This window comes from Oryza brachyantha, chromosome 2 (assembly GCF_000231095.2).
Source record: "Oryza brachyantha chromosome 2, ObraRS2, whole genome shotgun sequence".
Taxonomy (NCBI): Eukaryota; Viridiplantae; Streptophyta; class Magnoliopsida; order Poales; family Poaceae; genus Oryza; species Oryza brachyantha.
Window position 1 is genome coordinate 1,449,175 of NC_023164.2, and position 25,387 is coordinate 1,474,561.

At 42.9% G+C, this 25,387-nt stretch overlaps 4 protein-coding genes across 4 annotated transcripts; 3 read left to right on the forward strand and 1 right to left on the reverse strand.

Moving 5' to 3' along the window:
* Positions 1–806: 806 nt before the first annotated feature.
* LOC102702910 lies at positions 807–3,351 on the forward strand. Its single transcript, XM_006646791.3, has 3 exons — positions 807–926; positions 2,176–2,608; positions 2,793–3,351. Exons 2-3 carry the CDS (start codon positions 2,195–2,197, stop codon positions 2,838–2,840), a joined length of 462 nt encoding a protein of 153 aa, XP_006646854.1. The 5' UTR covers positions 807–926; positions 2,176–2,194; the 3' UTR covers positions 2,841–3,351.
* An 878-nt stretch (positions 3,352–4,229) lies between these two features.
* Positions 4,230–8,252, forward strand: LOC102703184 (protein PTST, chloroplastic-like). The gene is made up of 9 exons (XM_006646792.3): positions 4,230–4,411; positions 4,726–4,763; positions 4,999–5,323; positions 6,002–6,091; positions 6,881–6,949; positions 7,295–7,400; positions 7,476–7,564; positions 7,668–7,780; positions 7,873–8,252. The coding sequence occupies exons 2-9, from the start codon at positions 4,735–4,737 to the stop codon at positions 7,973–7,975; spliced, it is 924 nt and encodes a 307-aa protein (XP_006646855.1). The 5' UTR covers positions 4,230–4,411; positions 4,726–4,734; the 3' UTR covers positions 7,976–8,252.
* A 348-nt stretch (positions 8,253–8,600) lies between these two features.
* LOC102703458 (protein NLP3-like) lies at positions 8,601–10,780 on the reverse strand. The gene is made up of 2 exons (XM_040520333.1): positions 9,943–10,780; positions 8,601–9,259 (listed from the first exon to the last, which is right to left on the reverse strand). The coding sequence occupies exons 1-2, from the start codon at positions 10,778–10,780 to the stop codon at positions 8,601–8,603; spliced, it is 1,497 nt and encodes a 498-aa protein (XP_040376267.1).
* Positions 10,781–19,925: 9,145 nt separating this feature from the next.
* On the forward strand, positions 19,926–24,431 carry LOC102699751 (protein STRUBBELIG-RECEPTOR FAMILY 3-like). The gene is given in 15 exon segments (XM_040520335.1): positions 19,926–19,997; positions 20,000–20,135; positions 20,242–20,371; positions 20,720–20,791; positions 20,883–20,948; positions 21,058–21,129; positions 21,211–21,276; positions 21,389–21,454; positions 21,754–22,193; positions 22,843–23,045; positions 23,170–23,480; positions 23,597–23,741; positions 23,825–24,127; positions 24,239–24,301; positions 24,304–24,431. Coding segments are annotated over 15 exon segments (2,214 nt in total). The 3' UTR covers positions 24,373–24,431.
* The last annotated feature ends 956 nt before the right edge of the window (positions 24,432–25,387 follow it).

A 25,387-nucleotide genomic window follows, 5' to 3' on the forward strand; every position in this document is an offset into this window, starting at 1 on the left:
GAGGCTAAAAAGTTTAGCTCCATCTAAATAACCCCTAAGTCTACAGGAATCCATGAAAACAAACAAATATTATATTATTTTAATTTAGATTATAATAATTTAGCTTATACTCCCACCATTTCATAATGTAAGATGTTTGATTTTTTTTAATGTTTGACCATTTATTTTATTCAAAAAATTATGAAAATATCATTTATTTTGCTTGTGACTTACTTTATTATCAAAAGAATTTTAAGCACGACTTGTCATTTTTTATATTTATACTAAATTTTTGAATAAAACGAATGATCAAACATTACAATCAAAAAAGTCAAACATCTTACATTATGAAACAGAGCTAGTAGTAATCTAGCTTAATAATCTAGATTACAATAATCCTAAGTAAAAATAAACAGAGCCTTTATAATCTCATCTCTCATAACACATTTACTAAACAATCGCTTGATCTCATCTTACGAACGCAAATACTCGGCTTTTGAATTTCCTTTTCTCATGATAATAAATAACAACAACAAAATAGGTGCAGTTTACTATTTAAATTCAACCCAAAAATCCTTTTCCCCAAGAAAAAAACTTTCCATCAATAGCAGAAGGCCCAGGCTTGAAGAAGGTGCAAAGACACAAACACGTTGCGGAGGGGCCACGGAGCATCGCAGCCGTCCATCCCGGAGCCGCGCCGATCTCCAGCCGTCGATCGGGCGCCACGACCGTTTCCCTCCACGCCGCCCGGGCCCACCACCCCCTCCTCCCTTCCGTTGCCCCCCCCCCCCTCCCCCCTTTCCCCTCTCCTCTCTTTATTACGCTCTCCCTCTCCTCTCCTCCTCCTCCGCGCGACGACGACGAGGCAGAGCAGCGCGAGCCGCGGCGGCCTAGGGTTCCGCGTTCCGTGCCGCGCCTCCCTCCCCCACCACGCCGGCGACGACGAGGTACGCAGCCCCACCCGCCTCTCGATTTCGGAACGGTCCCTGCTTGCTGCTATGGCTCGCGATCCTGGGGTGGGGTGGAAGGAGGGAGGGCTTGCTGGCCTCGTGTGGGGTGGGGTATGCTTCCTGTTTGATCCTGCGTGTCTCCTGCTACGTTGCGGTGTTGGATGGTTGGTGTGGAGTTCGTGTTGATCCTAGGAATATGTGATGGGATTGCGCGGCGTCTGTGCTAGATTTTTTTGGGGGGCGATGCGGAGGGGGATTGAGGCGTCTACGCTTCATGATTACCGGTTCTATATGCTTTCTGTTTTCTATTTTTTTTTCATGTGTCGTGTATTGTTTGCTTAGTTGATCGAGTATGCAGTATTGCCATGGGCACCTTCTAGCTTAGTCATTTCCCTAATTTCTCAGCCTGCCTGCATGAGAAATCTGAAATGAAGGCGTGTGACATGTAGGGTGTTACCGCGAAGCGAAATCCTCGTTTTGTTCAAGTTGCATTATATATGTAGGAACCTTTTTGTATCTTTTTCATTTTGTGCTGGAGTCTGTATGTGGAATACATATGTGCAGTTGTTCCTTGCAAGTTGCAACAATGGATGATGATTAGGATGTTCTTGGTTGAAGTTGGGTGACAAGTTTGGGGCTTGAGGCAATAGGTTGCTAAGAACTTGTTTTATTGTGGTTCCAGCCATAAGTTGCTGTCGTTCTATTCCTGCCCTATTTTTTATTACTATTCATATTCCTAATTGTTGACTATTTTTATGTATCTGAGTTTTAGATTGCACTGATGTGGAAAAACAATATGTTCACTGTGGGGTAATTTTTACTAAGTACTAATCGTATGGAATTTTTTTATCATTAATTCCAAGGTTGAGTTTTCTGGGAGGCATATTTCTGATTTACCAGTACGAGATCACTTTTGTTTGTTGCAATACTTTAACTAGGGCCTGATACACTAGGATATAATATTGCAACGAACTATTTATATGTTTATATGCAACTTTATATGTGCTATAACTTATATGGGCGATCAGAAGAAGGGGGGAGAGAGATCTCAGCTAATTTTTCTTATTAGTTAATAGTAATATCTTTTACACAGCATATCTAGTTAATTGATCCTCATTTTTTGGCATGCAGTATAGGATAAATTATTTTCTGGCAAAATTTGGTAGACATGAGAATGCAGTTTAGGATATGATGAATTCTCACTGTTTGTACACGTTTTACCTAGATTTCCTTTCATATCTGGCAGGTTTACTGAAGTGCAAACAATGGAGCGGTCTTCTCAGTTAAATCCAGATGCCACTCCCTTTGTGCCTCCACCCAGGTCTTCGTTTGAAGAAAGCTTGAGTGAAAGGATATACTCTTTGAAGCAAGTAGGTGATACTGAAGAGGATGAGACTGCTGACAAGTCTGCTGAATATGAGCTCCCAGATTCCCTTTCTCTGGACGACTATGCTGAAAGCCTAGGGAAGCTCAACATTTCTGCAGAATCTTCATCAAAGGGAGCCACTAGTAGTGCGTTTGATCCATCACAGTACAAGGAAAATGATGCTGATAATCATTTTGCTGTGATAGAATCTCTTTCGAAGATGTTCCCAGATGTGTCTGCTGACTTCATTGTTGAAGCACTGAAGGCCCATGAATTTGATACAGATCTCACTATCGATATGCTCATTGATCTGGTATGTAAATTCCTTTTTCTATCTTCTGCCTATGATATTTGTAGCTATTATCACTAAGAGTTGCATCACTAGTTTTGTGTGCACACCTTAGAAAGACATTGAAATTACATGCTGATTGCCTTCTTTTTGTGTGTTGTTGTTGTTGAGATCATTTCTGACAAGATTCTTTAATTTTCCACTTCAGTGTGAAGCTGATGATTATGGGCGTTCCAGCGAAATGTCAGGAAAGTAGAAGCAACAGCATCGCTCTTCATGCACCTCGGCGGAACAATTACTCTTCAGCTACATGTTATTGAAGTCAATCTACTAGATAGTCAAGACTGAATTTGGTGGAGTACAAATTATTGCTGCTGTAAAGAACTCAGCCTCAAGTGCTCGTTTAGAAGCCAAAGCAACAAAGACCAAGTTTTGGGTTGTAAGTTCCAGGTGGAACTGCTATTTTCAGTATTGATTCTGCCTCATGTCGGTGATTTCACCCAGCAGTTTATCGCGTGATCTGCGCAACCCGTTTGGTGTAGCTGATTATCTCCCTAGCTAAGTATTCAGGAACCAGCAATTGGGTGCAGTTTTGCTGCAAGGCTGTGCTTCATACCTTGTACATTCTGGTTTTTCTGCATTCTGTGTAGGGAGATAGACCCGTTCATCCTTGTTCTGCTATGATGCATTGTTTGAACAGACATGCGCTTGAAGAGATCTCGTTGCAGTTATTGAATGAAGAGCTGGAAACCATATGGTCTTGGTTATGACTTGTGAAGCCTCACTAATCTTGCAATTTTTGCTTATTATTACTAGACTATATCTTACATGTGATCTAGCTTGACACCCTAAACAGTTCCTCTCTGCTCTAGCTACTGCTTCAAAATATTGTACCATCTCAAGACCGTGTATATGCCAAACGTTAATCTCGAGATTTGACTTCGATTGAATGGTATATTTAGGACCACTTTTTCGAAGCACAGACATGTCACGAACTCTGCTCTACCATCCCAATGCTACCGACACAAATGTCTAGCATATCAATCTTTTTTGAAGGTTTTCTTGGGCAAGAGTCCATTGTACTTTGTCCCCAGAAACACGAACAAAAACAAAAAAAAAAGAGGCTTTTTATTTACTTTGTGTTTTCTTTTGGACAACAAAGAGGCTCACACACGCACTCATTTGCCTTCCGTCACTGTCTGGTGCATCCTTACGAATAAGAAATCATTTTTTTCTCTCCTCCAAACCAGGCTCTCTTGCGACCGTTGGATGAGGCATCCCAGCCACTTGCCACCGTTCGATACATCCCTCTCCTCTCGCAACTGAGGGTTTTAAGTGCTGTTTGGTTAGCTATCCTAACTTATCTAATCTTAGTATAATTTAAGACAGTCGAATATAATTACTTGTGTTTGGTTTATCTTACACTTATAATAAAATTTTCTTTTGAATATAATAATAGCGCTCATACGTTAATAACAAATAAAAAATAACAGTGTGTTAGCTAAAGCATGACTCTTTTTTATTAACCAAAACTTAAACAAATTAACTAAACTGTTATAACAAACTGGGACAAATTGAAATTGGGCACGTTAAACAACCAAACCCCTTAACCCGCACGCACAGCCAGGAAAGGGAAAAACCTGTGGCCGCGAGCGCTACAAGAGTACACGACGAGACGAGACAGAGGCCGAGCTGTTCATCCTCTCCTCTCCTCAGCTCTTCTCCCACGATCTCTCCTCCAACCTTCCGAGGTCTCCGCCGCTCCACCTCCGGGGCTCCGGCCTCGCGCCCGTCGGCACCGCCCGCTCCCGCATTCGCCCCCGTGAGGTTGCTGCTCGCTTCCACCTCTCGTTTCGATTCTGGTTGATGCGGATGGATGGATGCGGGCTGTGTTGTCTGTGCGGGCTCGCTTAGGTCTCGAGTCCTCCTCCGGGTTGGGTTGGTAGGAGTGGACGGAGATATTGGTTTTAGTGTGGTTTTGTGGTAAGAGGAGGTGAGGTCGGAAGGGTGAGATTTTGCTGCCGTGTGTATGTACTGGCTGCCGCCTGCGTAGTTGCTTGCCTGACTATGAATCTTCGATTAGACTATTAGAGGATATGAAAATATAGCTTTGGTTGATGTTGTCTATCATTTTTGTTCAGGAAATAGCCATGGAGTGTTTGACTACGAGTTTTGCAAGGTACGCTGTTCTCTTGATTGTGCACTAGTGCTGTAATATATTGTTCACATGTATAATACTCAAACATGAACAGCGTGCTTGTATGATTCTTGAAATTGTTCTTTACCTGATTCAACTTGGTAGATTAGTGCCTGTACGGCTTTCAGAACTCCATATGTTCCATTGAACAGCATCCGCAATGGATAGTTCTTTTTTCTCTCATTGATTTACATGGTTTGGTGATGTTTCGGTGAAGGAATGCGGGAAGGGAGTGTAATCTCTTATGTCCGAGCGAAGTTCTGTCTGAAAAGCACAGGATCCAGAGAAGGGTTCTATGCTATTTTCCAGCTTCCGCACACTCAAGCCAACGTCACAAGTTCACAACTATGGCATGCCCTGTTAGCCCAATAGGTGGAAGACGTTCAAATTGGAGATCTTTTGCAGCAAGCCTGAATTTAGAAGATGGTCCTGCATCCTCTGACTCAACATCATCCCCTTCAGAGCAAACTAGTGGTGCTGGCGAAGTTGCTTATGGTGATTCTTCTGAAGAACTGCTTTCTCGGAAGCTTAACTCTGACGAGGTACCACTCAATGGTGTAGTGTTTCACCTATGCAGCTTATCACTACAACATGCCACTGAAAATTAGCAGAGCCAGCATTTCCACTCCTCCAATGCGTTCACCATAAATGATGTTCTCTACTTTGAAAACATACATTTCATTCTGTTCTGTTCTGCAAGTACACAAACCCCATGTTATTCTATATTCTATTGCATAAATCCCTTGGGCCATTTTAGGAGTTATTCTTTATATATGCGAATATTAGATCAACAGGGGGCTTTTTATGTAGAATCTGCATAAGAGAAGTATGTATCTCTATGATGCATGTGTGCTCTTATTCCCTAGCAGTTAAGACAATTTTGAGTTTCTAATTCATTGGAACTACTGAACTAGATAAAACCCGATGCAATTTAAGATAGGTTATCTTCCTTAAGGCGATATTCTCCTTAATCCTTATAATTATAAGTATCAGTGGCCTCCTTCAGAAATGAACTCAACAGAGAAATGACAAACTTTATTGTAACTCCGAGTGTTTCTACTTTTTCTGTTCATAGATTACTCTAAAAATTGATACTTCCAAAGTACAAAGAACAATTTTGCAACTTGGTGTTTTCTTTTTCCTCAAAAAGCAACCTACAGACGCTAACACTATTTTATATGTGAGTAATGTTGTGCTTCTCTTTGTATTTTGGCATGCAGCTGAAAACTCTTTTGGCTGATTCAGAACGATCTAAGCTTTTGAAAAAGCTTAGTGAAGCAAACCAATACAACCGGTTCCTCAAGAGACAGGTTCTATTATTGTACTTTTTTGAAAATGCTCATGGAATTACATCTTATATGCTGTTCACAGTTATCAACAAATAACATAATATTTCATATGTTCTACATTATAAGACTTTCTGATCTTGCCTAGATTCATTTGTGTGCTAATGAATCTAGACACATACAAAACATATACATTAATATATGGATGAATCTAAGCAAACCCAGAAAGTGGAGGGAGTACATAATTTCTCATAGCGAATAACTTTCTATTATTTGCTACTCGAATTTATGAGTATTGAAGATAGCACCTAGACATTCTGTAAAATGAAAAACGACTACTCTTTCCAGGCACTGAATTTGTTATCACGATGCAAGTTTGAAATTATTTAACAAATTTGCTCGATCAGTATTGAATCACATCTAAAACTCTGCTGTTACTTGTGGATTACCATTATTGGTCTACTTTATGCTACCCGCTATATATCATAAAAAGTTACATTTTTATTTTTTAAAATCTATAATGCATTTTTTAATAAAACATTTTTAGATATCCCTAAAAATCCAGGATTTCGAACTACTGAAAAGTATCTTGGGGTTTTTTCTTTAAAAAATCATTTATGAACTACTTTGCTAACTTGAAGATTCTTGTGCATCAAAATCAGATGAATATTTTTCTGACATACCTTTTTTTTTGTATATATAGCTGTCTGGTATACAGAGTTGTGGTTATGTCAAATATGCACAATTCCATATCTCTTGTTAACCACCGAATCATTATTAACTAGACGCATATTAATATATGATGTCTTGCAGTTGCAAATGAAGGATGATGATGTTGTAAAGTTCAAGAGTGAACTTGCCGTTTTGGAACTTGAACTGCAGGTTAGCTCTTATAGACTTTTCTTGTTTCATAGTTCAATCATAACCCTTTGGGGACAGAGGGGATGTTATCAACATGGCTTGACTTCTCTGGGTTCTCTAGAATTTCTTCGTATTTCCTTTTTCATAAAGAGATTAGACTGCAAATACCTGAATGGATTTTGTCTAGCTTCATCTAAAGGATTGTATGACTTTTCATGCATCTGTTCTTTGTCTCCCCTAGGACTGGCTTTAAATCAATATTCTGTTTATTAGTTTTGTTCAAACGTTTATCAGTGAACAGTAGTATTGCTTTTACTCTAAATGTATTTATATTCTCTATGTATCTACTGTTTCTTTGGTCCACAGGCTCTGGTTGGCCTAGCTGAAGAGATTGCTAATTTTGATGTTCCATCTGGGTCTAGGAAGATAAATGGAAAATATGTCCAGTCACATCTTCTCACCAGATTAGAAGGTTATCTGTCACAAGCTACAACACTCCAAGTTGAATTAGAATGAAATTTTCTGACACAATGTTAATTTCCTATAGCTGTTCATGATAAGGTTATGGAACAAATTAAGGACGTAGACTCTTTAAAGCCCCAAGAAATTTCTGTCTACTGGGTTGGCATGGCTGAGGTAAAATAAGGTTTTTGACTGAAGTTGTTGTATGGAAACAGAACTATTATCATACATCTACAGCTATCTTTTCTGTCCTCTAATGTTCTTCATTATTCTTCAGAATGTACAAATTATGGGCTCCTTCGATGGCTGGTCCCAGGGAGAGGCAATGTCCATGGAATATTCGGGTGACTATGCAAGATTCTCTGCAACTCTGAATCTTAGACCTGGGAGGTGTGTTTTGTGAATTCTGCACTGTGGTCAGGTTTTCTATGATTTATTTATTAACTAAAAATCTCACTTATCTGTTTGCATGTACAATAAAGGTATGAGATCAAGTTCTTGGTGGATGGAGAGTGGAAGCTGTCACCAGAGTACCCAATTAATGGTGAAGGTTTAACGCAGAACAATATACTTGTTGTGAATTAGTAGTAGATATCAGTTGGCTTTGTCGTAGTTGTAAATTGTAGCCATAAAAACTAGTGCAAGATGTAACTGTACCCAATTAGCATGTATGTGTGTCACAAAAATTCACTTTACCATGAATGCAAGGCATCATTTGCCTGATTGGATGTACATTTAGCTCAGAATTCACACCATCAGTCTGTGGAAATTCTGCCAAAGTACCAATTATGAAATGGTCCTACATAATATAGAATTGGATTGGATCTTTTATGCTGCTGTAAGAGTATCCCATTTTTCTAATTTTCTCATCTACACATTTTTGTTTTTCATATCATCTGTATTTTCTCTTAGCATAAATATAAGCAAGTTCCATAATTATACCAAATCTGCATCAAATTCTATATATATTTGCTTGTGTAGTTATCATCCCAGTAAATAGATTTGAAGCAATATGTGCCTTTCTCTTTCCAGTTATTATTCAAGATGAAATATTGTTCATGTGTATACAGATGACACTCTCTATGGCATGTTGTTCTTTTTTGCAGGTCTGAGCTTGTATGCATATCACTATATCATCATTACTTCAGTAGTAAAAACTTTTGTTGATTTTCCTGCCACTGGTTAACATTTACAGCTACATTTCTGAGAACTAATCTGAGCTAGCGCAGGAGCTCCCGATGTTGTCAGCTACCTCCTGGACCATCAGCCTCACCACCTGGACCGCCGCGCCGGAGCCAGACTTCGCCGCCGCTGCCGCCGACATCGACGGCAACGCCGGGACGACGTCGAGGCACTCCTGGAAGTCGGCGTCGCAGGACAGCAGCACCCACTCATGGTCGTCGTCCAGGTACTTGACGTCGAAGCCGCCGGCGTCCAGGCTCAGCCGCTTGGCCACCTCCGCCTTCACCGCCGCGACGCCGGCGGAGCACGGCACCCTGAACCTGACGATGTCGCCTCTGTAGCTGGCCTTGATGGTCACCACGCCGTCGCCATTGCCGCGCCGCGGAGGTCTCGCCAGCGCGGCGGCTTTGGCGGGAGGAGGCGCCTGGCATGATCCGTGGGAGGAGGCCTCTCCTAGAGTGCTCGACAGGCATGGCCGCGGTGGAGGCGGCGGAGCAGGAGCAGGAGGAGGAGGAAGAAGAAGAGCTGGGTGAGCAGGCATGGCCACCGGCGGCGACGGCGAGCAGTTCACGGATTCCATGACGCGCTTCATCTTGTCGAGCGAGCGGTTCACCTTGCTGATCTTCCGAAACGGCCACCTTGGGATGCCATGCTGCCTGCAGATGCGCTTCATTGTTGTTGGACACACTGCAAGAAGAAGACATTAGTCACCTGATCAAGTTTCCGGTCACAAGAATGGCTGCCAAAAATGTCCAGACTTCAGAAAATGCTTGCGCATGAACACCAAGATTTTGATGAAGATGATCTAATGGGCATGCAAATATGCAATACCTAACTTCAATTATTAGTTCGAATCATCATATATCATGATGTTTATATGCTACACAAGGAGTTATTAGAGGTTCTTGGAAAGTACTACCTCTACCTCGTTTCATAATGTAATATTTTCTACTATTGTCTAGATTCATATGGATGCTAATAAATCTAGACATATACTCCCTCCATTCTGTAATATAAGACATAACCAATTTTTTATTCTATTCCATAATATAAGGCATAACTAATTTTTTCCTTTGTCCCCATAATATAAGACGTGCATATAAGTATGCGTTAACTAGCACATTTTTTATCATCAAAACATCACATCATGTTACATGCATGTATACATGCACCTAAGTAATCTAGTAATCTAAATGAGTAATCTAAATGAAAATATAGTTATAATTTTTTCTTGATCTTTAGGTTAGTGGTGGTTATGTCTTATATTATAAAATGGAATGAAGAGAGTATACAACTAATTAATAGATGTATTTAGAAATAGTTAAAAAAATCTTGAAATATAAAATAGAGAGAGTATGATCATGGCTTACCACCAAGGCTTCTTGCAGCATCCTTCAAGCTCCCAGAGAAGTACTTCTGCAGCTCCTCCAAAGTGATGGATTTCTCCGTTTTTCCTCTTCTCGTCTTGTTCTTGCCAGCTTGTGATCCATGAACCTCACCTCTGATTTGATCTTCACTCTGAATTTTAAGCTCTCCGATGGTTGCGTTCTCCACAGCCAGCAGCAGATCATCCTCATCTGAACATCTTTGATCGTCTCCAAGATCATCCATTTCATGCCTTAGCTGCTGATCACCATCTGCTACGCTATCCAAGAACAGATCTTCCAAGTTGCTGATCGCTATGGCTTTCAGGTCGCCGGAGCACGCGTTGATCGTGGCAGAGACGGCATCCACCGCCGCCTTCTGCTCCGCGACGCCGGTGCAGTCCGGCGGGAGGAAGAGCTCCAGCACGACGCATTCCTCTTCATCGCCGCCGGCGCCGGCGCCGGCGTCCGCCATGGCCGCCGCGCGGAGCACGAGGCACCCCGCGAGGCCGTACAGGCGAGCGTAGTGCGCGAGAGGGTAGGCGTCCTTGGAGCACCGGGCGACGTCGGCGCAGAAGCCGCCGGGTGGGCCACCGGCGGCCGCCGCCGTGCCGACGAGCCCCCGGCCACGCCGCAGGTGGTGCTCGACGCAGGCGTCGCGGAAGCCACCCACGTCCGCTCCGGTGGCGAGGCGGAACGGCGCGCCGGCGGTCGTCAGGCTGCCCTGCCCCGACCCCGAGGCATCGTCGCCGCCGCCGCAGCTCCTGCAGCTCACCCAGGCCTGCGCCAATGGCAGCCTGTGAGCCTCGCACACCGCGGCCAGGAGCTCCGACACCTCGGCCATGGCCGCCCGAGCTGCATCTCGATTGGTTACCTGGTTCACGGCAGGCAAGTGGCATTGGATCAGTATAGATGAATGGATCATCACGAAATCCCCATTGAAATTTCATGTGATCTCACCGCCGCTGCAGGGTTGCAAATCCCTACGCCTCTCAGTGACACTGCCTGCGTATTTGCACACAAGAAATGCTAATCACTTCTACTAATTCTTGTAGCTAATCGTTGCAGAGAGTGGATTACCTGAAGAGCGTTGCATAGGTTGGCGAGCTCGCCGGAGACGCGGAGGAGAGGGGCGGCGGTGACGAGCTCGAGGACGGCGAGGCAGGAGGCGGTGGCGGGGTCAAGGACGGGGAGGGCGAGGCTGCCCTGGATGTCGTAGATGAGCGCGTAGCTGATGCGCGCGTACTCGCCGCTGCCGTAGCACTGCACGTTGGGCGTCCACTCCGGCGCGCCCGTGTCGAATGCCCTGGACGGCAAGCCCCGCTCGTCGGCGGCGGCGGCGCCGCCGACGGGGAAGACGCGGGCGAGGGAGACGGCCCTGTACTGGAACAGGCGGTGGCACCGCCGCGACGCCAGCACGAACGGCTGCCCCCGCGTGGCGAGCACGCGCCGGGCGCCGTCGCTCGCCGGCACCCACACCTGGACCAGCCACCCGCCGCCGCCGTCGCCCGCCGCCTCCTTGTACAGCCGCAGCGCCCGCGCGATCCGCTCCTTCACCGCCACGGCCGCCTCCTCCTCCTCCTCCCTCGCCGGCGACCCTCCTCCCCCCTCGCTCCGCCCACTAACACCTGCACACACACACACACACCACACACACATCAAACACCATCGACCATCTACCCATCCAAGCGGCAAAAAGCAAACGCATCGGCGCCTACACCGGCGGCCACCGGCGGCGAGGATGACGTCGAGGTGGTCAACAGCGTCGGCCTCCACCTCCACCACCACCATGATCGACCAAACCGCGCGAAGAAGACGACGCGGAGTATGCTATCCAGATCCAAATCAATGGCAGCTACCACGCCATCTCCATCTCCATGACTCCATCTGCATGGCGCGACCAATGTCGAGCCGCAGCTTCCCAAGTCGCGTTTTGGCGGTCAACGTCTCTAGCCGACTTGTTTAATCGGGGGAGGTGGTGGGTGGGACAGGTGGCGGCGTCTGATTGGCTGGAGTGGAATATTATTGTGTCCGCTGGGATGTGCGGATGGAGATTAGATCGGAGAGGGGTTAATTAATTTGGAGGGGGTGAGTAAACAAGATTATCATCGTGTCCTTCTGTCTGCCCTGGACTTTGCAATTTGCGGCTTGGACATAAAGAAATACTGGTGCTAGTGTAGTAGTAGTAGACGACTAGCAGTAAACCTCTAGTTTTAGTTTTAATGAAAACATGCCAATTAGATTGATTAGAGCCTCTCGAGGAGAATGGCTAAATTTTTAACTCTCCAAATCAAATTTTAGCTTTAGCGACTCGAATTCATAGAGCATCTCCAACAGACTATCTGTCCCCACTCTCTAAATCCTGACAAGGGGAGTATGACAAGAGGGTCTCACCACGTGAGACCCACGGATAGCAATTGTGCTAGTGGAGAAATGAGTTGTTAGATTTGGTCATTGATGACTCAAGTTTAACCACTTAAATGCATTGGCAAATCAGATAGCCACTCTCTTGGAGAATATTTTTTTGCAAATTGCTAAATTTAAGTATGGCAAGTGAGATAGACCATTTTCTTGGAGATGCTCTTAGAGCATACCAACACTTCATCTAAATTTGGTCATCTATATATTCATTTGGATGATCACCTAAACTAGTTTTAGATTTCATATCTATTTGCACTCTACTATATCATCCATACATGACATCTTCTATATCTCTTTGGAGAACGGAGAGAGATCATCCAAATATAAAGATTCTCTCTCCTAATATGGATGACATCTAAAAATAGATGATATGATAGCCGTTCTGTTGGAGCTCAATTTGTAGTCTTCATCCTCTATTTTTAGGATAGAGGATGAGATAGATGAACTGTTGGGATGCTCTTAAGGTTATATTGTTTTGCTAACTTTCTCTCATATTTTCCGTTGGTTTTTGCAAGTACGTTTTTCAAATACCAAATGGTATATCTTTTAAAAAAAAGTATATGAAAATTCATCGTATCACCTAGATTTTCAACTCTAAAGTAGTTAAATCCATCGCTTATATTATTAAATTAGTATTAAAAATAAGAAAATCTTTGATGTTCCATCTCCATCTTCTACAAAACACAGCCTAAATTGTCTTCCTCGATGTGGAAACATCTTAACCTTTTTTTGTTTCCGTAATCAGCGCTGTGATCTTAGGCCACCAACAAAAAGGGAATAAGCAGTGGAAGACAACTTTCTCGTGCTTCTTTCTAGTCGAATGTGAATTTGAATATGGAACATCCAAATACCGCATCAATGTTCCTTGTGATGTAATTTGTGTTGTGCAGTGAAGACGTTTGGGCTTTTATAGCCTCCAGAATACATGGAGAAGTTACAAGATTACCATTATAAAAATGGTAGGTGATCATATAGACATATTAGTAACTTACTAGTTAACGTCTCGGTCCTGTATATTGGCACACTTAATCGCTAGTTCTAAGCATCTTGGAGGTATATTCCTCTTCTGTATCGTAAGCAATACGATTCATCTTGTCATGGGTCTAATTCACCTTTTATGAGATAACTTGCCCATGTACAATTCACGTTATCTTCCTACTTGACCTACAGTGGTAAGATTTATCTTGACTTCTTGCTTGCAAGCAATGTAATTGCTCTTCGACTTTTTCTACTTGCCTTGCATTCCATAAAGTTATTAGGGATGCCTAAGGGCATCTTTAGTGCCTATGTGCAACATGCATTTTTCATCACGCACTTAACCTAATGCTTATATTTGGCTTTTGGTCGAATATGTGTCAAGTTGAAATAAAAACAATCAAAATATCATTTTTTATAATCCTAGTTTTTATCCAAAAAAAATAAAATATTGAATTGAAAACGAAAATGTTGCAGAAAATACCAAAATCTTAGCTCATTATACCTAACAAGCTAAATCTTAGCTCAGCTCATTGATTGATTGTTTGAAATTTTGCACTGCATTCATTGGATATCTAAAAAATAGTCTGAAATAATTAACACTATTGGCCCCTTCAAAAGAAAAAAAATGGGTTTTATGGCTCCGCGGCTGAGCCTATCTATAAGTGTTTGGTCCACCTTATGTGTAGGGCCAAACCAATGCGTAGGACATGTTTACATTAGACATCCTGTTAATCATGGAGTTATATTAATCTTTACTAATAATATATCCGTGCATCGCAACGTGCCTATATAATTGACGATGGACTGCACAAGTGCACATGTCCATAGAAAAAGAGATGATATTTTTCAAGAATATATTAATTTGTTTTCTTATTATTATGGAAGCAGTGGTTTTTGAGTGACCTGGGAAGGAGAGAAGGACATACGACTCTGCTTTTAAGTGACATAGAAACTTTGCGACAATGTGGTATTTTTGTGTCACGCTAACCCTAACCGTGGTGGATCCTTTTTTTTTTTGCCAAAAGGAAACGAAAGATCTGGTTGTCTTTCCTTGCTTTACTTGCGGTTTACTAGGCTAGGCTGCCTAGCTAAATCCTTGTTAGAAACAAAGGCACAAACGAGACACGAATTTAACGTGGAAAACCCTTGCGGGAAAAACCACGGGCGCCAACCGGCAATAATCACTATGAGGATATGATTACAATGCAGGGGAAACGATAAGAACTTTTTTCTTCCCGTGCAGACTACAAGAGTATATATAAGGGGAAAATCTAAGAGTCCTAGTAGGATTAGGCGAAAGAATCCTATTAGAAAACTAATCCGACTCCTAGTAGGAAACAACTGGGAGAAACCTACTAGGAAACTAATCCGGATATAATTCCAGTTACAATTCGGATCACATATTTAACAATCTCCACCTTGAGACGAATTTTCTCTTGTAGCATCAAAATCATCAATTACCAATATACACCTCACAGGTCAAATTGATTGCGCGCCAAATAGTCTCTTGGACTATACCGTAACACCAACCAAGCTTGAGCAAAGCTCAAACTTAGTGGCAGGAACTGACTTTGTCATCATGTCAGCTGGATTATCATGAGTACTTATCTTGCATACCTTAACATTACCATCAGCAATAACACCTCGAATAAAGTGATATCTGACATCAATGTGCTTAGTTCTCTCATGAAACATCTGATCCTTTGTAAGGCAAATTGCACTTTGACTGTCACAAAATATATTTATGCAAGACGTAATTCCACAAAGCTCAGTATACAAGCCTCTGAGCCAAATAGCTTCTTTGCAAGCTTCAGAAATAGCCATGTACTCTGCTTCAGTAGTAGATAAGGCAACAGTTGCTTGCAAACTTGCCTTCCAACTAACAGCATAGCCTCCAATAGTGAAAACATAACCTGTAAGCGATCTTCTCCTATCCAAATCTACAGCAAAATCTGAATCCACATAACCAACAAGTCCATCTCTAGACGTTCCAAACTGCAAACGAGCATTAGAAGTACCACGCAGATATCTGAAAATCCATTGAACTGCTTTCCAATGCTCTTTGCCAGGATTAGCCATGTATCTACTGACAACACTCAATGCATGTGATAAGTCAGGACGCGAACATACCATGGCATACATAAGTGAACCAACTGCTCTTGAATATGGAACTCCAGACATGTACTCAATATCAACTTCTGATTGTGGACAAAAATCTGAAGATAATCTGAAATGTGCAGCTAAAGGAGTGCTTACTGGTTTTGCATCATGCATATTGAAACGGCGAAGGACCTTTTCAATATAACCTTTCTGGCTAAGATACAACTTGCCAGACCGTCTTTCTCTGGTAATTTCCATACCGAGGATTTTCTTTGCTGCACCTAAATCCTTCATCTCAAACTCACTACTCAGTTGTGCCTTCAATTTTGCTATCTCTGATTTGTCTTTTGCAGCAATCAACATATCATCAACATAAAGAAGCAGATATATAATTGAACCATTAACCTCTTTAAGATAAACACAACTATCAAATTGTGATCTTTTGAAATTCTGAGAAAGCATGAAAGAGTCAAATCTCTTGTACCATTGCCGAGGTGATTGTTTCAACCCGTAAAGGGACTTATCCAACCTACAGACAAGATTTTCTTTACCAGGAACAACAAAACCTTCCGGTTGCTCCATATAGATGTCTTCTTCTAACTCCCCATGTAAAAATGCAGTTTTCACATCTAATTGCTCTAGTTCATAATCATGTATTGCAACGATACCAAGTAAAGTGCGAATTGAACTATGCTTCACAACTGGGGAAAACACATCATTGAAATCAATACCTGGAATCTGGCTATATCCTTTAACAACTAACCTTGCTTTATATCTTGTCCCATCAGTTGGAGATATACCTTCCTTTCTTTTGAAAATCCACTTGCAACGGATAGGTTTCTTCTCCTTTGGCAATTCCACCAATTTCCAAGTATGATTCTTTTCAAGTGACTCCATCTCGTCATGCATGGCAGCTATCCATCTATTGCTATCGGCAGAAACAATAGCCTCAGAATATGAAGAAGGTTCTGCATTACCTTCGATTTCTTGCGCCACACTCATAGCATAAGCAACTATGTTCGCTTCTTCGATCAATCTTTGAGGGGCTTTAATATTTCGCCTAGCTCTGTCTTGTGCAATAGAGTATTTTGGTGACTGCTCAACAACAGAAGAGTCTGACTCTTCAATAACCGGTGCATCTTGGTTACTAGCAATATTCTCTTTTTCTGGTACATGTACTGAACTGATCAAGTGCTCCACCTGCACGCTTGCTTTCTGCTGACTCTTAACAGGAACATTAGTAGAAGATTTATCATTCAACATAACTGTTTCATTGAAGGTGACATTTCTACTAATCACAACCTTTTGGGTTTCAGGACACCATAACTTATAGGCTTTCACACCAGAAGGATAACCAAGAAATATGCACTTAATAGCTCTAGGCTCCAATTTACCGTTGTCAACGTGAGCATAAGCAGTACAACCAAATACTTTCAGGTCTGAATAATTAGCTGGGAAACCAGACCACATCTCAATTGGAGTCTTCTTATCGATGGCATAACTGGGTGAGCGATTAATAAGATAACAAGCAGTGGAAGCAGCTTCCACCCAAAAACGTCTAGGTAAACCTGCATTTGACAGCATACAACGGGCCTTTGAAATAATTGTCCTGTTCATACGCTCAACTACGCCGTTCTGTTGAGGTGTATGAGAAACGGTGTAGTGGCGCACAATGCCTTCTGACCTACAATATGATTTAAATTGCCTAGAACAGAACTCCATCCCATTATCAGTACGAAGGACTTTCACCTTCCTTTCAGTCTGTCTTTCGACCATAGTCTTCCACTCCTTAAATACCAAAAAAGCTTCAAATTTGTGCTTTAGAAAATAGGGCCAAACTTTTCTCGAATAATCATCAACGATAGTCATCATATAACGAGCACCTCCAAATGACCTCTTACGAGCAGGACCCCATAAGTCAGAATGCACATAATCAAGAATACCTTCAGTAGTATGTGTGGATGTGGTAAACTTCACCCTCTTGTGTTTTCCAAAGATACAATGCTCACAAAATTTCAACTTTCCGATGTTTTGTCCATCTAGTAATCCTCTCTTGCTCAATTCTGCCAAACCAATTTCACTCATATGCCCGAGACGCATATGCCAAAGATCGGAATTCGATAATGAATCGGTAACTGCAGCAACATTACCTACTATCGTAGTACCTCGTAGATGGTACAAATCGGCAGTTTTAATATCAGCTTTCATCACAACAAGAGAGCCTTTTGTTACCTTCAAAATTCCGTCTCCACCGGAATATCTGTACCCTTTGCGATCAAGAGTAGATAAAGAGATGAGATTTCTCTTTAAACGGGGAATATGCCGCACATCTGATAATGTTCTAATGCAGCCATCAAACATCTTGATCTGTATAGTACCAACGCCCGCAACTTTGCAGGGCGTATTATCACCCATCAAAACATTACCACCTTGTACAGGTTCATAGGTGGTAAACCAATCCCTATTAGGGCACATATGATAGGTGCATCCAGTATCAAGAAGCCACTCGTCACTGGTTTGTACACAACCGGCATAAGCAACCAGTAATTCTGCATCTGGTTTATTATCAGTAGCAACTGCGGCTTTACCTTGCTCTTCTTGTTTACCTTTCGGTTTATAATTTCCCTTGTGCTTTTCTTTGTTCTGTAGCTTCCAACAATCGGAAATATCATGTCCACCTCTCTTGCAGTATTTGCATGACTTATACCTGCCTCTGGATTTTGATCTCCCGCGGTAGCCACTAGAACTTTTGTCTCTTGATTTGTTGTCTGTGTTCTTCTCTTGTTGCCTGCCCCGAACAACCAAGCTTTCTGGTTGTGAGTTAGATCCTTCAGAAGGTACCATTTTCTTCATCTTTTCTTTGGCTTGCAAAGCATCATAAACTTCTTGCAAAGTTAGAGTATCACGACTATACAAGATAGTATCTCTGAAATTTGCATATGAGCTAGGCAATGAGCACAACAGAATAAGGCCTAAATCCTCTTCATCATACTTTATCTCCATGGACTCAAGGTCAGCAACAATTTCCTTGAAAGTGGAGAGATGATCCATCACAGACTCATCATCTTGCAACTTGTGCAGAAATAACTTTTGCTTCAAGTGCATCTTGCTGGTTAGATCCTTTGTCATGCATATCTGTTCCAGCTTCACCACAGCGCGGCAGCTGTCTTCTCCTTAAGCACTTCCTGCAAAATATTATTGGATAGATGAAGATGGATATATGCCATAGCCTTACGGTCTCTCTTCTTCTCATCGTCGGACCAATCATTTGTCCTTTTGTTGTTGAATCCATCAAGTGCATCATCCAGATCTTGCTGTGCAAGAATTGCACGCATCTTCACTTGCCACAATGAGAATCTTGTGTCTCGGTCCAAAAGAGGTAGATCATACTTTAAACTCGCCATTGGGAATAAATCCTGAATCTGTTGGTATTAATATGTTGAACCCAAGCAGATACGCGAAACTCCAGTGCTCGGAACGATGCACAATAGTTGATCTGACAACTTTTGGGCACACAAGATCGGGTAAATGTAGCAATTAAATCTGGAAAGAAAAACGATACTGTTACTGTAGCTGTACTATAGCTGCTACAGTAGCGCGGATTGGACGGCACGATCTGATGGCTTGTCCTTGGAACGATCAATTTTTCTCCTGCGTGCGTGCGTCTGCTCCTTTCTTTTTCTTCTGTGCGGACGCGACGTCGAGTCGGAGTCGCCGCCGATTCCGACCTGATCTCGACGGAACGGCGATTCTGTAGATCGCCGGAAAAAGCCCGGTCAGCGGTAGCAACGTAGCGTAGATTAATCTTCGCTGCTCTGATACCACTTGTTAGAAACAAAGGCACAAACGAGACATGAATTTAACGTGGAAAACCCTTGCGGGAAAAACCACGGGCGCCAACCGGCAATAATCACTATGAGGATATGATTACAATGCAGGGGAAACGATAAGAACTTTTTTCTTCCCGTGCAGACTACAAGAGTATATATAAGGGGAAAATCTAAGAGTCCTAGTAGGATTAGGCGAAAGAATCCTATTAGGAAACTAATCCGACTCCTAGTAGGAAACAACTGGGAGAAACCTACTAGGAAACTAATCCGGATATAATTCCAGTTACAATTCGGATCACATATTTAACAATCCTAAATTATATGGCTGAATACTCCTGATTGATTCCTGCACTGCAACTATTTTCAAACCAATTTTGCGTATCCCCTTTTCGAAGACAATCCTTCGTGCTTGATTTCGTCCAGGACTCAGACAGAGTTAACTTGCGGCAGTGCTCCAAGAAACCTAGCAAAGATAACAACAGATGCTCAAGTATACCTGGTGGTCAACAGGTAGGTGACCAGAAACTAGTGCTAACTACAATCATGGCTCAATCCATGCTAATTAGTCGCCATGCCAATGAAATATTCAGTAACCAGTGCTACAAGTTCAGCATTGCTGGCTCCATATAAATGGCAGAGAGAGAAGAAGATCACGAGTCGATGCTGTCTCTCTCTTTCTGTCCACCATTTTTGCCTCGAAGCTTTTTGCTGAGAGTTCTCGCTTCGATCAGCAGCAGCCAATGCGAAGCATGGTGCAGCTCAGGCTACTGCTGGTGGTCTTCGTGCTCCTCGCCTCCTGCTGGCTTCAGCTGCTGCTCGCGTTCCCGTTTCCCCTCCCGTTTCTTGGTCCCTTCACGAGCCAACACGACAGTAAATTTTGCACTTTTTGCAAGAAGGATCTTCGCATTCTCCAAATCGGCATCGAGATTTATGATTCAGAGAAGATGATTTTCGATGTGGTCTTTGTGGCATGCAGTCGATGCGATAAACGAGCTGTACGCGTCACTGGGCTCGCCTGACCTCCATGGCTGGGCTTCTTCAGGAGGAGACCCCTGCATGGAAGCATGGCAGGGGGTGCTATGCCTTGGCCCCAACATAACCTCGATGTAAGCTCAGTGCTTAGCTTCACTCTCACTGATGCTGCTATTGCTTAAGTGATAATTACTGAGAATGGCTCCGGTCTAACAAAAAGTACCTCGAGATACCGGTACCTAGTATCAAATCATTTTTTACCATTGGATCTAGCTGAGTAGGATGTGCGCTGTTAGATCCAACGATCAAAAACGATTTGGTACCGGGAGGTAGTACCTCGAGCGACTTTTTATTAGTTTTTGTTGGACTATAAAATTGCTCATAATTACTGATGATTAGAGTGCTTGGCTCATGACTGATTGTTACTGATGATTGATTACTCTGAATCTGCTTAACTGCTGACGAAAGTGTCGACCTGACAGTGAGCTCAGAGGTGCAGGCCTGGGAGGGAAGCTGAGTGAGACACTGGGGAAGTTCACTGCCATGACAACACTGTAGGGGCTTTAATTTCACATTTCAATTTTTTGTTCCTTCGCTGACCAGTTCTTGTTCTTGCTTTGATCATTCGTGTGATTGTTGAGACAGGGATCTGAGCAACAACCGGATTGGCGGAGTGATTCCTCAGAGCTTACCAGCTGCAGTAACACAAATGTGAGATGCTCACTGATGTGTTGTTGTTGGTTGAGTTCTTCAGAGATGAGCATCTGTGGACGATTGGTGCGGCTTACTGATGATTGTTCTTGGATTTTTGCTCTCTCAGGGATTTGTCTTCGAATAATATAAACGGCAAGCTCCCGGATTCGATGGCGAATCTGGACTCGCTTTCTACACTGTGAGCATTATCCTTCTGAATTATGTGCAGTCGTCTTTTTCTTGCTAATCTCTGAATTTGCAATGTGTCTGCAACTTGTAGGCATGTTCAGAACAATCAGCTAACTGGAACACTTGATGTGCTAGGAGATCTGCCCCTGAAAGACTTGTAATTACTTCATCAATCCACACAAACTACGTCAAAAACAATCAATTCAAACATATTTACTACCTTGCTGCATTTCTCACCTGATCCTCTCATGATTTACTGATATTTTCAGGAACGTAGAGAACAATCTTTTCTCAGGACAAGTCCCAGAAAAACTGCTCAGCATCCCAAAATTTCTGTAAAATCTCTCAAACTTCCTCCATAAACAGTACCCCTCCATTTTTTTATATGATGGCATTGACTTTTATGTTTACGTTTGATCATTCGTCTTATTAATATAATTATATAACTATTAATTACTTTATTATAATTTGATTAATTATCATAGGAATTTTAAATGTGACTTATAATTTTACATATTTGAATAAATTTTTAAAATTCAACGGTATCATGTATATTAAAAAATATAAAAAAACATAGAGATGGTAGAATTTACTCCCATCCATAACTGACAAAACGGCTCTTGGTTTTGTGCAGAAGAAATGGCAACCATTTTGGCATCCCGGCGATCCCCGGGTCTTCTCCAACTCCGGCTACCCCCAGCATCCCCGGCTCCCATCCGACTCCAGCGGCGGCGGCGGCGGCGGCGGCGCCTCGATCTGGTCCTGCTACTAATGCCTCGCACCCTCCCATATATGTAATTCCGGCCACTCCACAGGGCGCTGCACGGGGCGAGCCACCGAGGCACGGCAAGAAGGTCTCGCCGGCGAAAGCCGCGGGGTTTAGCGTCCTCGCCGCCGGGTCACTGACCATTGCCGTGCTCCTGGTCGTGTTCGCCGTGTCGAGACGGCGGCGGGAGACGTCTCACCTTCACGGTGGGTTTCTGAGGGGAGTCGAGATGAGCACGCCGGATTGGAGAGGGAAGCCTCCGAGACAAGAGGGTGCAGTTGTCAAGGCAGACAAAGAACAAAGCATAGGTGAACATACTGCCCATTTCGTGCCTTGGACCCACGTGTCAGTTGTTTTCTTTGTTACTTCCATTTCACTTATAGGATTATCCATATTCACGTAGATACTAACAATATACGTTGATTAATCGTTAAATCTAAACATGAAAAAAAGTCATATAGTATAAAACGGATGGAGTATTTTGCAAGAATGATAGTAAGAAGGTTATTTTGGTGGTATGTTTAGTTGTTTACATTTTTTTATAATTGTTTTGTAATAACGATTTAAACCAGATAAATTTGCAGTTGTCTCCTAAAAATGATGTAGCCTGTGCGTTCATTTGGTGCACATTACTCTTGACTCCTTGCAAACTGAGGGGATTATCTTTTTCGGTTTTTGAATGAAAAAGCCAAACGGCGTATGTGCAAACGTATAATAATTATGAATAAACTTTGGTATATATATATATATATATGTTGTTAGCGATCGACCGAAAAATAAACCGTGGTAAAAAAAATCCCTAAATTAACTCCAAATAAAGCTAAAAATACAAAATTTGTACTTATAAGCATAAGCAAAAGTAAAAGGATGGGTGTGCGAAGTTGGTCAATGATGACGGATGGGTTGGTTAAGTTTAAATCTGTTTTTTTTTCTTTTTGTTGATTGATCATTGGTCAGTTCCAGGAGAGAAGGCTACCAAGAGCAGCATTTCTTCACATCAGAATGTTCAGGAGAGTTTACGAGGCCATCCATTGCAATTTAAGTTCAGATTCTTCACAGTTGCATCCTTGCAACAGTACACTAACAGTTTCAGCGAGCAGAGCCTGGTTAGGCAAAACCTGTTCGGCAAAATCTACCTAGCAGAGCACCAAGACATCAAGGTGCAGCACTACCAATCATCTCTGCCCTGAAAAAACTCCATTTCAAACATGGATTTCACAAGCTCATTTTCTTGATCAAGATGCTGTCATCTCATCTCTGATCTCTCTGCAATCTGTGCTACAGTTTGCAGTACTGAAGCTCGATGATGCAATCGCGAGAATGGCAGTGGACGAGTTCTTGGGGATGGTTCAGAGAATCTCTGAGCTCCAGCATCCCAGCATCGAGGAGCTCGCAGGATGCTGCGTCGAGCACGGTCAGAGGCTGCTCGTCTACAAGCATTTCAGCGACGACACCCTCGACGACATGATCCATCTGAAGCAGCAGCAGCAGCAGCAGCTGGTGTCATCAGATGATCGAGTTCATCATGGCAAGATCGCTCTTCCGTCATGGGATGCCCGGGTTGCCGTCGCCCTCGAAGCTGCAAAAGCCCTAGAGTTGAGTACGCCATTGCCAGGATCATCCTGAGCTTGCCATCCATGGACTGGCTTCTGAACTTGTGAAGGTGTAATCAGTAACCACTTCTTCTGCCATTGATGTTCTTCTTGCGCAGGTACCTCCATGAGGGCGGTCAGAGGCAGGCTGTGCACCGGCATTTCAGGCCTGAGCATGTTCTGGTCGACGGCGAGATGCGAGTGCGCGTGTCTGGATGCGGCCTTGCTGCTGCTGCTGCTGCGAAATCCGGCTCGGATCTTCAGGTGATCCATGGACGCTAGCTTGCTCGTTCTTGCCTGCACTGTGGTGCGGTACATGTGCGTCTGATCGGTTTCGATTTCAGCAGCCGGAGCGCTGCATCGACGCGCTGAGCTACGAGCCACCGGAGGCGGAGGCGGCGGCGGCGGCGCCATGGACGGCGAAGGGCGACGTGTACAGCTTCGGGGTGGTGATGCTGCAGCTTCTGACGGGGCGCAGGCCCTGCGACAGCGCGCGGCCGCGGGGGGAGAGGCGGTTGGTGCCGTGGGCGAGCTCGCGGCTGCACGACCTGACGGCGCTGGAGAAGATGGCCGACCCGCGGCTGGCGCCGGCGCCGGCGCCGGTCAGGTCGCTCTCGCGGTTCGCCGACATCATCAGCCGGTGCACGCAGGCAAGCCGTTAATTCTTTTCGTAGCTGCAGCTGCAGCTAGCATTTGATCAGGATGAGATTGTTTGTGTTGATATCGTTCGTGGCGGGCGGGGCGTTGCAATGGAATGGCAGGAGGAAGCGGAGTTCCGGCCGGCGATGTCGCAGGTGGTGCAGGATCTGCGGCGCACGCTGCAGGAAGCGCACGCGGCGCTGGTGGAGAGCAGAGCTGCAGTATACTCCTGAGCGTTGCCGGGAAAAAGAAATGAAATTGCACCTGTGTAAAAATACATAGTACTGCTCCATAATCAGACAAATTTCCCGGTAAATTGGTTGTACATTTTGTTATGTTGTTTTTCACCCTTTTTTTTCATTCAGGCCTTGTTTAATTTTTTTCAAAAACATCACATCAAAACTTTAAACACATTTAAAGTATTAAATATAGTCTAATTACAAAACAAATTTCAGATTTCGTGTGGAAACCGCAAGACAAATCTTTTAAGTCTAATTAATCCGTCATTAGCACATATGGATTACTGTAGCACTTATGGCTAATCACGTCCTAATTAGGCTCAAAAGATTTGTCTCACTATTTTCTCCGTAACTATGTAATTAGTTTTAATGTTTATATATATTTAATGCTTCATTTAGATGTCAAAAATTTGATGTGATGTTTTTGAAAAAGTTTGGGAATTAAACAAGGCCTCAAATTCAAAGGAAAAATTGTAAGATTGTTATTATAATTTTGCTAGATTGAAGATATGCATCTTGACCTGCATGTCGTTACCTCATGTGCGCCCTTTAGTGAGATAGCAATATTATATCTTTAACTTTACAAAATTATAATAGCACGGCTGTAAATTTAATTTTTTTTTTCAAAGCTACCACCTAGAGCAAACTGTTATCTATTTCTAGTATTTTCTACTGTGTATCTTTTTGACCTTCTGTTTAAGAATACTTCTGGGTTCCGTTTTGAAGTACGAAGTTTTTTTTAAATCAAGAATGTTTTCTTTTAAGATAATTAGTTATGAATCAACACAAATTATTCAATAGTATGGAGTAGCAGATGATGAATTCATTCCAACATTTATTTCGTAAAAGTTGCAGCCAGTACGAATGACTAATTGACTGTAAACCATTTGAACAGGTATAATAGTAGGCTATAAACTAGCTATAAATATATTTTAAAGAAATAAAAGGGGAGAGAGAAGAGATTTGGAATACTAATTTATAGCCTGCTGCACACGGGCTCTAAGATAGGGTGTGTATATGACATGTTGGACC